The 14911-nt window shown below is 39.5% G+C and overlaps 1 protein-coding gene across 1 annotated transcript in view; it reads left to right on the forward strand.

The window, feature by feature from the left end:
* Positions 1-8053: 8053 nt before the first annotated feature.
* SOGA3 (SOGA family member 3) overlaps positions 8054-14911 on the forward strand; it is a 72811-nt gene continuing 65953 nt past the window's right edge. Inside the window, exons 1-4 of the mRNA XM_021937905.2 lie at positions 8054-9129; positions 11031-12222; positions 12692-12916; positions 14693-14851. Of these exons, the coding sequence (XP_021793597.2) occupies positions 11122-12222; positions 12692-12916; positions 14693-14851 (1485 nt within the window). The 5' untranslated portion in view covers positions 8054-9129; positions 11031-11121. The remainder of the gene's footprint in view (positions 9130-11030; positions 12223-12691; positions 12917-14692; positions 14852-14911) is intronic.

The following is a 14911-nucleotide window of genomic DNA, read 5'->3' on the forward strand; positions in this document are numbered from 1 at the left end:
TCGTGATCTGCCTGCTTCAGCCTCCCAAAGTGCTGGGATTACAGGCTTGAGCTACAGGGCCCAGCCTAATTTTGTGTGTTTTAAAATTATGTGAGTAAATGTTTTGTTCATGTATTTTGTGAATGACTTCTTTTACTTAGCAATATTGAGAACTATTTACATTGTTTGTAGCTACAGTTCATTCATTTTGACTGTTGTATAGCAATCCATTGAATAAATATGTAACAATTTTATTACTCATGTAATTCCTGGGTTTTGATATTACAAATGTCTTCATGAACACACACACACACTGGAAAACATGGAAGAAATTCTATCCCTATGATTGAAGATCCCAGATTGTAAAAACCTATTGCCTTTAATATTTTTGTATAACATTACAATATTTCCCAGAGTGATTGCACAAATATGTAATCCTACCAGCCATACAAAGGCTTAATGTTGCTCCATATTCATTTCAACATTTAGTTTTATCAGACTTTTTAATATCTTGAAAATATGATGGGAATATGTTAGTTCAAGTATTTTATTAACATTTCCTTTTTTACTAATGAGATTGAAAATATTTTCTATCTTTGTGAGACATCCATTGCTTATTTATGTCTTTTGATAATTTTTTGTTACGCTGTTAATTTTTTATTGATTAGTAGGAACACTGAAATTTTCTGGATATTAATCCTTTGTTGTTACAAATTTAAAGCTATCGTTCCATATTTGCACTTTTAAAAAATTATCTTTTGATGAATATAAATTATATTTAGTAAAGTCTGATAGTTTAATGTCCCCATTTGTCTTATACAATTTTTGAATTTTATTTTTTAAAACTTCCTTCTTTATTTGAGACCAAAAAATATTTTTCTCCTGATCTTCCTTTTAACTGTTTTAAAGTTTTGTCTTTCATGTTAAGCCACAAATCCATTGTCAAATAGTATTTTATGATGTAACATAGTGACTTGATTTCTTTTCTTTTCTTTTCGTAGACTTAACCATTTGTCTTAGCACTATTTATTGAATAATCCATCATTTCTCTGGTGATTTTAAGGTGCCATGTTACTTTACCATCTCTGTTTCTTTAGGTTTTTTATCCCTGAGACATATATGTATACTAAGTGTTATAGTTTAAATATAAATGTCTGGTACAGCCTGTTAACTCATTTTGTGTTATGGCTATCATTGGCCTTCGAGACTTATGTACAAAACTAATACTCATATGCTAAAGTTCAAAAAATAAATCTGTGAGATTTGATTGGTATTATTTGAACCTATCAATCAACTAGGAAAAAATGGACACCTTTTGGATAACAAGTTCTCTTAATAACATCTATTAACATCAATGTCTTAGTTGACTTAGGCCTTGTTTAACTTTTCTGAATAAGAGTTTATTGCTTTCTTCAAAAAGATACATTTCTTGTTAGAGATTTTTATAGATACATTAACTGTTTTGTAGTTATGATAATATACCTTTTAAAACCATATTTTTGTTTCTTATTGGTGTATTGGCATGACTTATAAGTTGATTTTTTATTATATAGTAATATTTCCTTATTCTAGTGTTCATAATTTATCTGCAGATCCTTAAGATTTTTGATAGTTAATCATACCAATATAGCATCTAAAATAAAAAACCAATTTTGTTTCCATTTCCATCCTTAAACTTTTATTTTCATTGTTTCCCTGTAGAACCTTCAGCACAATATTGAATAAAAGTAGTGAGAGTATGTGTCCATGTTTGGTTCTAATTTTAAACAGCATGTTTCTAATCAATCATAAAGTATGCTGCTTACTCTGGATACTTTTAGTGGATATACCGTTTTATGATAAGAAAGTTCTCATGTATTCTTAATTTAGTAATAACCAGTGATATGGTTTGGCTGTATCCCCACCCAAATTTCATCTTGAATTGTAGTTCCCATAATTCCCACGTGTCATGGGAGAGACCCGGTGGGAAGTAATTAAATCATGGAGGCGGTTAGCCTCATGCTATCCTTATGATAGTGAGTGAGTTCTCATGAGATCTGATGGTTTTATAAGGGGCTTTTCCCCCTTTTGCTCAGCACTTCTCTTGCCTGCTGCCATGTAGGTCATGCTTTTGCTCCTCCTTCACCTTCCACCATGATTGTGAGGCCTCCTCAGCCCATGTGGAACTGTGAGTCCATTGAAACTCTCTTTCCTTTATAAATTACCCAGTCTCAGGTGTGTCTTTATTAGCAGCATGGGAATACATTTAATACAGACATTTGCTACTATTTCTATACATATAGTACCAAAGATCCTAGCTAGTACCATAAAACAAGAAACATATATTCAAGACAAAAAATTTGGAAAGGAGGAAATGGATGTCATTATTTTCACATGATATAATTATCTACTTAAAAATTAATCTTCAGTTCCCACCTATGAGTGAGAACATGCGGTGTTTGGTTTTCTGTTCTTGTGATAGTTTGCTAAGAATGAGGCCTATCATGGGGAGGGGGGAGGGGGGAGGGATTGCATTGGGAGTTATACCTGATGTAAATGACGAGTTGATGGGTGCTGACGAGTTGATGGGTGCAGCATATGTATACTTGTGCACAAGTATACATATGTAACAAACCTGCATGTTATGCACATGTACCCTAGAACTTAAAGTATAATAATAAAAAAAAAAAATTAAAAAAAATTAATCTTCATGAAAATTACCAGAGATGATCAAAGAATAAAGCAAGGTTAGTGGACATAAGATCATTGCAAAGAAGTCCATTGTGATTCTATATGCTAACAAGAAATAAATAACAAACGTGCTTTAAAAGACACCTTTGACAACAGCATAAAAATATCAAACACCTAGGAACAAATCTAGCAAAGGATTGCCAGATCTTTGAGAAAAAATATTGATATTTAGAAAGACAACCTAATTAAATAAAAAGACGTACCATGTGGATATATAGATAAATTTAATACCACAAAATTGTAATTCTCCAATTGATTAATGTGCAGTTCCAATGAAAATATCCACAGAGAAAATTCATTACCAGAATTATAAGAAATAACTCAATATGCCTGCTTTTACTGAAATTTTTAGATCACCACCATATATAAAAATGAGTTTGTGAGGGACATTGTAAATTTAAAGACTTTGCATTATCGATCATATTGTTGTTTATTGCGCTGAATATTTTACATTTCACAGCTTAAGATCTAATCTCAAACCAGGAGGTGGCCTTTATGGGCCACATCAGATGGTTCTATAGCCTTCTGGACTTCAAGGGACCAAGCAATGGACAGTACCAGCAGGACACCAGAGACAGGGATGAGAATTGCAGTAATGACAATTGTAACACTCAATCCCTCACAGCAAGATAATCTTGGACTAGCTATGTCATCCAATAGGAAATCACCCTTCTCAAAGCAGCATGCTCTACACATCTTTTTCTGGGTACAGTGACCACTCTGTTCTCTCATCTTTTTAATCCCATTGTCAATAGTGTCTTTTTCTTCTGTATAAGTGTGGTGATAGCACCATCCTAGTACTTAACTTCAGTTTACTGAACTCTCCGTTGTGGTTTATCCAACATCTGATCCACATCTTGGAAGTAGTCCCTTTGTAAAATAAACCTTTTTCAAATTATTTTACATTGAATGTGCTATGTATTTCCTTGAAGGACCCTAAAAATTACTTATGTATAATAAATATCACTGGGTGAAGAATGAATCAAGTCAAAGCAATCTAGCATCCTGTCAGAAAAAAGTACTCTTATTTTGTGTAGCATGTTATGATATCCATAACTTTAGTGACTACAAGTTGAATTTAAATCCTACTGATATTTAAGAACAATAACAAGAAAAGCAAGATATTAAAGTATAACATATAAGTGGCAGTTTGCTTACATTTTCACAACTCGATCAACTGAATATCAAGACCTTACATTTGAAGTTTGCTTAACAGATATTTACAGTATATAATAATAACAAATATCTGTCAGATCCATTTACAGTTACTAAGATCTTCCTTAGATTATGTCTATGCAGAGGACTATTTGACTTTTTTTCAGACAGCATGTGGGAAGAGAGGAACTAGAAATGTAAAGTTTGTACCTTAGGATGCCCTCCTTGTTGGTCTGGCATAATGAAACTTCATCTACTGTGCTCATTTTAAGGCATAATAATTAGTGATGAATTCTGAAACTAGCAAGAGGATCCACAATAGGTAAGATAAACGATTATTAAAACGCAGATATAGACAATTTAATGATTCTGAGTTATTAAAGTAGAGATATTGGGGGAAGTTTAATGGTGATTCTAAATATGTATATTGCATTTATATAATAAGTACCATAGTTTTTAAAAGTTTTCACTAAGATTAAGACTAGAGTGAGAATGAGTTTAGATTGAAATCAGGAATCCAACAATATGTTGGCTATAATGAGTGGCTAGACTTTGGGTTGAATTACCAAGAGTACTTACAGATGTCATGCAACAGAAGTTATTCAATACTACTCAACAGTCTTGAATAGAAGCCTATTCAAAGCCTAACTGCAAATTTATACAACAGTAAAGGCATGAGTAACTAAGGCAGCCATGATAAAATAGGAATTTCTGTCATTCACAAAACATCCTTAATCCAATACATGAATTAAACCATAAGTTATTGCTCATAAAGTTAAGTTGTAATGTGTGTACATGTACTCAGAGAGATTGTAGAATAGCCTTTATTGAGACAGTTGAAATTAGGCTAATCCCAACATATAATATGGTTTGGGCACCCTGCCTAGTGATAAAAAGATGATTCATGATGTTTATAGCTCGAGGACTCTATGATTCATTGATGATTATCTAAAGTGTCATCCAGAAAACAAATACAGTGTGTGACTGCATACATAGATCAATAAAGGTCAGGACAATGGCACATCTCCAAGCTAAGTTACTCCCTAAAAATAAGATGAACCAAAACATATCAGCTTTTCTCAGTTATGACTCTACTAATAAATTTGTATTGACTAGCTTCTATGTGTCCAATTCTCTGCTGGAGATAATGAGAAAAACAGAAATATTATCTTAAAATATTTACTTTCTGGATGAAAAATTATAACATCAGCCAAGACTAACCAAGTATTTTTAAATAGTGTGACATAGTTTTGTAGAAATTCAGAATGGTAAAATTTGGTTAAATTAATGATAACAATTAATAACTACAATAATAGTTATTTCATGCTGATAGCCTACAATGCCAGGCACGTAGTAATCATCACTTACCATTAGTTGTGATTACTATGTTCCATGCACTGTGATAAAAATTAACGTCACCACTTCATAATAATAATCACATAAACTAGGTATTATTAATGACAAAAAGTCAACGATATATCATACATGTATGAATAAACAAATGAAGTAGTAAGTGAAAAAAACTGGGGCTCAGAAAGTTTAAATAACTTGCCTAAGTTCATGAGACAGAAAGATTTGAAACTTAAGCTAAACCTGAAAATAGGAGCAGATTTGTGGCTAGAGAGGAAGAGGGAAATACCAAGTATGGGGACTAGAAAGAGGAAAGGTGCAGAAGCAGAATAAGCCTGGATGTTAGTGGGAAAAAGAGACAGTAAGTCTGACTAGGACAGGGAGTGAGGTATTAGAGAGTACACCTTATAGAATGTGGACAGTACAGTTCCTTGCAGTCTAGGAAAAAGAGTTTGGATATGATGTAACAATGTAGACATGACTGAAAACAGAATGACATGAGGAAAGTGTTGTTTAATAAAGGTGTAAACAGGCAGCATTAAGCAGTGCAGATCTGACAGAAAAAAACCTATCATTAACATAGGAAGCATTTGTAAGTCTAAACTAGAATTATGAGGGTCTGCATTTTGATAGTTGATTGCAAAGGAGATAAGGAAGAAATGATGAATATAAGATATTTTGAAAGAAAATATGATTATAGAAGTGAAGGGAAAAGATAAAGCAATGAATAAGCCCATGTTTAGTGGTAAAGTATATCAAATGATAGTTTCACTGAAAGAAAAATAGATATAGAATATATTGTTTTACTTTACTAAAAGATAAATAGAAATAGAAAAGAGATGGAAAAAAGAAAAAAAATTATATGAGTGAGGTGATAATGTTATCTCCAAATGTAGATATTCTATGCATTGGTGAAAAGATTGAACTAGGATACAGGTGCAAAATCTGGCTTTGAGATGCAGAGTTTTACGACATGCTATGAAAAAGAGGTGAGGCACTTGAGACCAATATAATAAGCACAATTGATGGAGAAGAGGAACCAAGTTTAAGTTGTGATTATGAAATTTAACTAGAGGAAGTCACAACATCTCTGAAACTCAGTTATTCCATGTTTAGTGGAGAAGATAGTATCTACTTCACACACTTTGTTTTGAGCACACAAAATGAAAGGGCTTTGCAAAATATAAAGCTATGTAAATTAAGATAGTGTGATGTAAAGTCACGAGAATGGAAGGTTGGAGATTTTAAACTACATATTTCTTAAGGGTTTCCAAGTTGAGACTTTAGCCTTCTTCCCTTGATTGAAGATCCACATTTTGCTGTGCTATGAAGGGGATAACTCCTTATCATAAGCGAACATTAGAAGGCTGATTGGCCGGTCTGCTTCTGAAACACAGTAAAAATACTGCTGAAATCTTTGTAAATCTTGGAAAAGCCTTTGAATAATCATCTTTAGGTTTTGCTTAATTGCAGCAATATAATTTTAAGCAGCAAATAAAGGAATAAATCAGAAAAATCTCCAATTCAAAAGTTATTTTTCTTATGGCATACTTATGGGTAAACAAGCATGTTAAATATTGCTTATACTTATTCTGTATTATTAGTTTCAAGCCTTAAAATTGCATAATACTAAATTATAAAATGAAATATTTAGACACATTGATTTAAGGATACATAATAATCCATTTTTAGTTTTTCTTTTACTTTTTAAAGTTACTATTTGCACTGAAATAAATGATACTGCTTTAGGAAAAAAAAATCAAAACATAGATGCCTGAGCAGAGTAAAAATTCTTAGAGAAGCAGGACTATGTATATTTTGTGTCTTTAGACTATGTTTATAATATCAGTATTTTATTGGTAAAGATTGAACTGAAAAATATTTGTATCTACTTTATCCATTTTGATTGGATGAGACATGTGCATCTTGATATTTCTTAAGGGTATTACAGCTCAAGTTTGGGTACATAATAAGAAATTTCCTAATATAAATTCAAACCAACTTGTGATTACATTTTCACTTGCTTTTTTTTTTTCCTTTATTTTTGGTATGCTAGTCGAGGTGTGAGCTTTTTATTATAAATGTCACAGATGTCACTTTTCCTTTTCCCAAAGGTATTTGAAAGAAAATAAGGACATTATCTCAGTTTTCACCAGTATGCGTGAGTGTCCCCAGCGCAGGGAATTTCTTGATTCAGCTTTGCATCCCAGCACCTTGGACAGTGGCAGGCTCAAAATTGGCTTTTAATACCTATTTTGGAACATCAATGATTTTGTCGTGATATCATACTTGTTTTATATGTCTCTAAAAATAACAATCACCAGAGCTTGAGCATGTTTTTATTTTGCTGTAATAATTGCTTTTATGCAAACTACTTCTAAATTGTTTTTATTTCACTTTTAATGCAAGATCAACACTTGGAAAATTAAATCTCTTAAGCTAAAATTCATGTTAGCACAAAAATTATTATTATTTCAAGATATCTTCTTCATTTTACTTACAAAATCACCATATAAATGTAAGACAAATTAAATTGTAAAATGCTCTTTCAAAAGCAGAGCTTACTTTTATTCTCATACTCAAGCTCACAAAGAAATTCTTAGAGGTAGAAGGGAGGCTCCCGTGCCCCCCGCCCCCCCAACTCAAAAAAGAAACTGAAAAGAAAAAGAGAAATTTCCACTTAACTTTTAAAAATATTATTACTGTGAAACAGTATGGGTTAGTGTAAATTGTAAAGACACGTATGTTCTGAACTCCTCTTTCACGCTGAATTCCCTTTCACGCTGATATAATATATTCTTCCTGCTTTCTGTTATTGTTCGCATGCACTACTATAAAGATTATGGATCCCAGCAATTACTCCTTATTTTCACGGTAGAAACCGGCACTGAATAGGAAACAGGAAAATGTACAGAGGGCAAATCCGTCTGTAAAGGATCTCTGTGGGCCGATATTTATTTCGGTTTGCACTAAATTAGTCGTGGCTTCGCAAGAACCCTTTGTCTGTGGGACGGTGGGTCCCATCATGGCAACCATTATCTATTCGTGGAAACGACATCTGCTGACTCCGCCCGGGCTGGGGGTGGGGAGGGAGCACCGCGTGGAGAGCTCGACTGAGAATTAAAGTGAGTGAACAAAGAGAACTCCCATCAGCCGCCCGCCAGCGTCTCGCAGCTGCATCAGGAGACGTCAGTCACGCCCGGAAAGCTGTTCAAGTCCGCCTCCTTGGAAAAGGAGCTCAAGTAAATAATTGATGGAGATTGACGGAATCCAGGACAAAGCTTTGCAGAAAACGAGTGCATCCGTGTTCGAGCGGTTTTGGAATCCTCTGCCAAGTACGGGATAAGAGAATAGAGCAAGGACTTTGAGCGCTGCTGCCAATTTTCCATCTCGGGCGTGGCTCTGGCCTTTTTGTCTCTTTATCCCGCCACTCCCCACCCCTGGACCCCGTCCCCCTCCCCGCCGCCTTCTCTTTCCTCTTGAAAGTAACCTCTCTTTGGTTACTTCTACCCTATCGTCCCTTGCAATCCCGCCCTCTCCCCTGCCCAGTTCGGTGAGGTCAGCTCATGAATATCTCTGCACTTCCTGGGGAGCGTCTGGCCCAGCTTGGTACCTCGCGTGTTAGCCTGCTGAGAGCTGCAGCTCCAGCCCAGCCGCGGACCTCCGAGAAGTCACCAGCTCTGGGAGCAGCTGAATCTTGACGTTACCGCCATTGTTTGGAGAAATCAAGTGGGTGTGGAACTGCGGCGAGCGAGCCCAAAGTCATGCTCACCCGGAAAGTCGCATACAATAATATGAAGTTGAACTTCCCTCAGCGAAGAAAAGCACAATAATAAACCCTGAGATCCCCGGAATATCAGAAGGAAAGTGCTGTTGATTTGCTCAACTACTTGGAAACCTCGCCTCTGCTGAGAAGTGAGCAAGTTCTGGATTTCTAAAGGGTTGGGGATGAATGATGGGGTGGGTCAGCGGGCGGATAAAACTTGAGATTAAAAGTGTTGGTCTAAGTCGTGCCGGGGTTGGTTGGGTGGCAATTTTCACTGGGAAAGCCTTGAAGAGATGCAGCATCTTGTCACTTTGTGCGAACCACGTGACAGCAGCCGGATACCTTTGATTGTGGAGCCCAGTTACTGGAACACAAGCTTTCACCTGGGTTAATGCTGTCTGGGGGCTGAGTTTAAACATTGGCTTCTCGGTTCTGGAATTATTCTGCCTGATTAAAAACAAAAATAAGTTTGCATTGGCAATATAAATTAGTTAGATAGCCCATGTTAGTGTCACCCAAGATGATAAACTAGGCCAGACGTTCTAGTATTATTGTGGCTGGGAGAGAAGATGTAGAAAATAAGTTGATGGGCAAATTTCTCCCCTGATGTCTTCTTTGTTCACCTTTATATTTCAAAGTGAGTTGGAAGGAGATGCCAGAAACAGAAAGGAAGGTGGATTAGGAATCCTCTGGTAATATTTCTTTATAAAATGAGGAATTACTGCATGCTAAGTTGTGATGCTAAAAATAGATGTTAACAAGAATTATGCAAGTAAAATAACTGGCAGTAGGGTAACCTCCTCTCTGTATAGGACAAATATTTTTAAAGCAGAAATTTATGCCTAGTCATGCCCTTTCACTGCTTTAGACAGAAATAATTTTAAGGAAAAGGCAACTAATTGACTAGCTGCCTGGATCCCTAGGGAGAAGAACCTATGAGGCAGTAGCTTGCTGTTTTTCAGATTAAAGAAGCTAGTGATGGATTTATCTTGGAAATATATATACTGGAAATTGATCTTACCACTATGAGGGAAGATGCACCAGCCTTCTGGGTTCTGTCTCAGAATATGGCTACATAGGAGGGAATGGGCACTTTAAAAAGTACAACTTTGCCTATGATATGCAATGTAAGAAGATGGCTAAGAATGAAAATATTTTCTATCTAGCAATTACACTTAAAACTAAAGTGATTCATAAGGACTACAAAATTGGATGAGCATAGGAAAATTCATCACCAGAAACTTAGGAAACTGCAGAACTGACCATCAACTCTTCCAAACGTATTTTAAAAATTATTTCCCCAAAGGGAAAAGATAAGCTTTGGGGTTGCTAATAACTAACCCATATAGACAATTCTTAATGCTGTTGTTTTCTTGAAACTGAATTGATTTAAAGGCATTCATTATTTATATTTTCTTTTAGTTCTGTTACAAAGGAAATTGGGTGCATTTCCCCAAAAACAACGTTGGAACCGGCTTAGGAAAGTGTCATTTATCCGTAGAAAATTTTCTCTAGGAGCCCTACATCATAACTCTTTTCCTCTAATTGAACTTGGGAATACTAATTAAATGAAAACTTTCTCCACTAAACTAGGCTTTACATATGGATTTGATGGTGAGGAAAGCCAACGTTGTAAAAGCAGAGATTTGACAACTCTAATATATGGACATCTTTTCTTTCTGAAGCCTCTTTTCGACTTTATCTCTTTTCTTTTATATCTCCCTTCCCACCAATTCCTGTCTGACTCTGTATCTCACCCTTTCCAAAGCCTGCTACCATGAGAATGTAAGGTTCAGCTGCTTTCAGATCCGTCATTTTGCTAAGGTGGAGTGAGATGGAGACAGCGCCACCCTGGGCAAAATGAGAATTGACATGCCTGCATCCTATTCCTAAAGACAGCCCTGCGTCCTATTCCTAAAGTCAAAGCTTCTACTAAGCGCCATCCAAATCTCATCATTTTCTGAGGGCTTCTCTTGTACAGCAATATCACCCTTTGCTGTGCAACAACGCAGACATGTTGTGTTCTTCTCTCCTTTTGTTTCTGCCCCAGCTTAGGAAGGAAGGTTGGCGGCGGTGAAGAGGGAAGAGGATGATCTAGTAATGGGCTATTCCAAATCGCATCTGGTAGGTTCTTCCTAGCCATGAGTCAGCCACCGACTGGGGGCGCTGCCCCTCCCACAGCAGCAGCTCCTCCCGCCGCTGCAGCCACTGAGGCTCGTCTGCACCCGGAGGGCAGCAGCAGAAAGCAGCAGCGAGCTCAGTCACCCGCTAGACCGAGGGACAATTCGCTGCGACAGACAATCGCGGCCACCAGGTCCCCAGTGGGGGCTGGCACTAAACTCAATTCTGTTCGGCAGCAGCAGCTGCAGCAGCAGCAACAGCAGGGTAACAAGACCGGGAGCCGCACGGGACCGCCCGCCGGCGCCCGAGGAGGCGGAGGCGGGGCCGACAAGGCGACGCCCCTGGCGCCCAAAGGGGCCGCTCCGGGAGCTGTCCAGGCCGCTGCTGGTGCTGAAGCAGCCCCAGCCGCGACCCTGGCCGCTTTGGGCGGCAAGAGGCCCGGACCGCCCGAGGAGCCGCCTCGGGAGCTAGAGTCCGTGCCCTCGAAACTCGGGGAACCCCTTCCATTAGGAGAAGGGGGAGGAGGGGGCGGGGAAGGAGGAGGAGCCGGCGGCGGCTCCGGGGAAAGGGAGGGGGGCGCTCCCCAGCCGCCGCCGCCCAGGGGCTGGCGAGGGAAAGGCGTACGCGCTCAGCAGAAGGGCGGCAGCGGCGGGGAGGGGGCCTCCCCTTCGCCATCCTCCTCTTCTGCGGGCAAAACCCCAGGACCCGGCAGCAGAAACTCCGGAAGCGGCGTTGCGGGGGGCGGCAGCGGTAGTGGAGGGAGCTACTGGAAGGAAGGATGTCTGCAGTCTGAGCTCATCCAGTTCCATCTCAAGAAGGAGCGGGCAGCAGCGGCGGCGGCCGCGGCTCAGATGCACGCTAAGAACGGCGGCGGCAGCAGTAGCCGCAGCTCCCCGGTCTCTGGTGCCCCTTCCATTTGTGAGACCCTGGCAGTCCCCTCCGCCTCCCCAATGGCGGCGGCGGCGGAGGGCCCCCAGCAGAGCGCAGAGGGCAGTGCGAGCGGCGGGGGCATGCAAGCGGCAGCGCCCCCTTCGTCGCAGCCGCACCCGCAGCAGCTCCAAGAGCAGGAAGAAATGCAGGAGGAGATGGAGAAGCTGCGAGAGGAAAACGAGACTCTGAAGGTGAGGAGGGTGGGGGTATCCGGCTGGGGGATGGGAAGAGTGGGCCTGGGAGGATTAGGGCGTGTCCTGGCGGGGGTGAGAGGCTGCTAACCTGTTAGGGAGCCTTGAAGAGGGAGGAGAACAAGAAAGGAGGGAGGGGGTTTCCTAGGCCTTGTCCAAATTTGAAACTGAATCTGCTCTCAGTAACGCGAGGTTTTCATTTAAATTCTAATCTGGGCCTCCTTTTCTTTAATTATAATGGTTTGTCACACTTTTTCCTGGAGAGAGGTAGAGTAAGAGAATGAGAGAGGGCCTAAAGTGGGCCTTTTTTCCCAGTTTCCTCTTCTACACTCAGCTCCTTGTCACTCCTGTCTCGTGGGGAGAGGGCAATTAAAGCTGAGAATTTGAAATTGGAATGGGGTGTGCATGGTGTGTGTCGAAAGGGCTGGAAGCGAGTTTGATTTTGACACGCGGCCTGTCACCACCTTAGAACGAGATCGATGAGCTGAGAACCGAGATGGATGAGATGAGGGACACTTTCTTCGAGGAGGATGCCTGTCAACTGCAGGAAATGCGCCACGAGTTGGAGAGAGCCAACAAAAACTGCCGGATCCTGCAGTACCGCCTCCGCAAAGCCGAGCGCAAAAGGCTCCGCTACGCCCAGACCGGGGAAATCGACGGGGAGCTGTTGCGCAGCCTGGAGCAGGACCTCAAGGTCTGCGGCGCGGGGGCTCAGTGGCGCGCGGCAGGGGCGGCGGGTGGGGACTTTGGCCAAGGGCTCTTTAGGCTGAGAAGTCTTCACTGGCGACTGGCAAGGAGCCTTAGGGACACAGTTTCGTAGCGCTAACCACAAAATACTAGGGTCTCAGAAGGGAGAGAACTGGCAGGTGGCTCTAAAGAGTGCAGAGTGTGTGGAGGGCCTGGCAGCAAACGAGCTAAGTGTGCTCTCCTGGGAGCAAGGTGGCTCTTCAAGAGGTGATGAGAAGAAGGCTCCCTTCTGGGCAGAAGCAAGGGCGTGGCACAGCGCAGGCTCTAGCCTTTGATCTGCCCTAGTCTGTCTACTGAGAGAATGCCGGTGGAATCGGGCAGTCAGGAACCACTAAAAGGACTCCTCTGGGGGAGTTGAAACCCAAAATAGGTACTGCACTAGGGAGATTCTGGAGTTAAGATTTATTTCAGCAAGTGTCCACTCCACCTCCTTCTTCCAGGACTACTACTTTTCTGCACTTGCCACTTAGGTGACTCCCTGAGAAAATAAAAACAACAACAAAAACAAACAAAAAAACCCCCCCCAACTAACCAACTTGCAGCCTGTTTGGCATGAGGTAAATGAAAGAATTTCATTTTTTAAAGTGAAGTCGCTCCTTCAGAATTTCTTCCAGCGGAAAAATCTCAACCTTCAAGTGCATTTTCTAGACAGGTGTGGTCTCCAGTTCAGTCTGACTGTAGGCAGATTCATTGACAATGCAAACTTAATCTCCTTGCACCAAATAAGTATACTGTTCATTGCATTAACTTCATCAAGATTTAAAGATCACATGTAATTTTTCTTTAAAGAAAGCTATGTGTAAACATTTTATGAAAGACGTATTACTTTTTTCTTAACATTTGTTGAGCGTTTAGTATGTACTAAGCACTGTGGCAAACACTGTTACATACGTTATTATTTCATGTAATTCTCAAGGGAAAAAAATCCTACAATGTAGGGATTATTCAGTCACCATTTTCCAGCTGCAGAAGCTACACCTTTTACAGAGGTTAAGTGCCCAGGCCTGAAAAACAGCTAATAGGTGCCAGGCTCACTCTCCACTCAGTCCAAAATCACAACCTGTGTCCTAAGCCTCTATACCAGGCTGCTCCACTTTTCTTCCAAACGCTAGAATTTCCAGGATAATCTCAAAACATGAGGCAAAAATGCACAGTCATTCAAAAAGTAATAATCGCAAGGACTAAAATGTTTCCTAACATTAAGCAACTGGAATTCTAGTTATAAGATTGAAATTCAAGCCCAACCCACTACTTGTAAAAACTTCAATTTTTCATTCTTTAACATAGATTATAATAGAAACATCTACCTCATAGTTTTGTTGAAGTAAAGGAGATTTGTGAAATTTCTCTACATGTGATAAAATCCAGGGCAACATTTGTTACCACAGGGTAGTGCAGAAGTTAAGGGAACAAAATTTAGAGCCAGATTGCTAGGCCTCTTAGCCCCGCAGTGTCTACTCGTTAGCTGTGTGACCTTGACCTCTCTGAGACTCAGTTTCCTCATCTACAAAACAGGAGTAATAGTGCCTATCTCACGGGATTTTTATAGGGTTAAATGATTGATATATGCGAATGGCTTATATGTATAGTTTGTAGAATAATGCCTGGCACATGGTAAGCACTATATAAATATTGGGTTTTAATGCATTCAATAGGAATAAAATTTTAGCCCTTATTATATAGTCATTAATTATATTTTATTGTTACAAACACCTTAATTCAGGTTGCAAAGGATGTATCTGTGAGACTTCATCATGAATTAGAAAATGTGGAAGAAAAGAGAACAACAACAGAAGATGAAAATGAGAAACTGAGGCAACAGCTCATAGAAGTTGAAATTGCAAAGCAAGCTTTACAGAATGAACTGGAAAAAATGAAAGAGGTTAGTATTTGATTATTTCATGGTGTACTATGTATTTTTAGCCCATTAGAAAAGAATCCC

This window comes from Papio anubis, chromosome 6 (genome assembly GCF_008728515.1).
Source record: "Papio anubis isolate 15944 chromosome 6, Panubis1.0, whole genome shotgun sequence".
In the NCBI taxonomy this organism is placed as follows: Eukaryota; Metazoa; Chordata; class Mammalia; order Primates; family Cercopithecidae; genus Papio; species Papio anubis.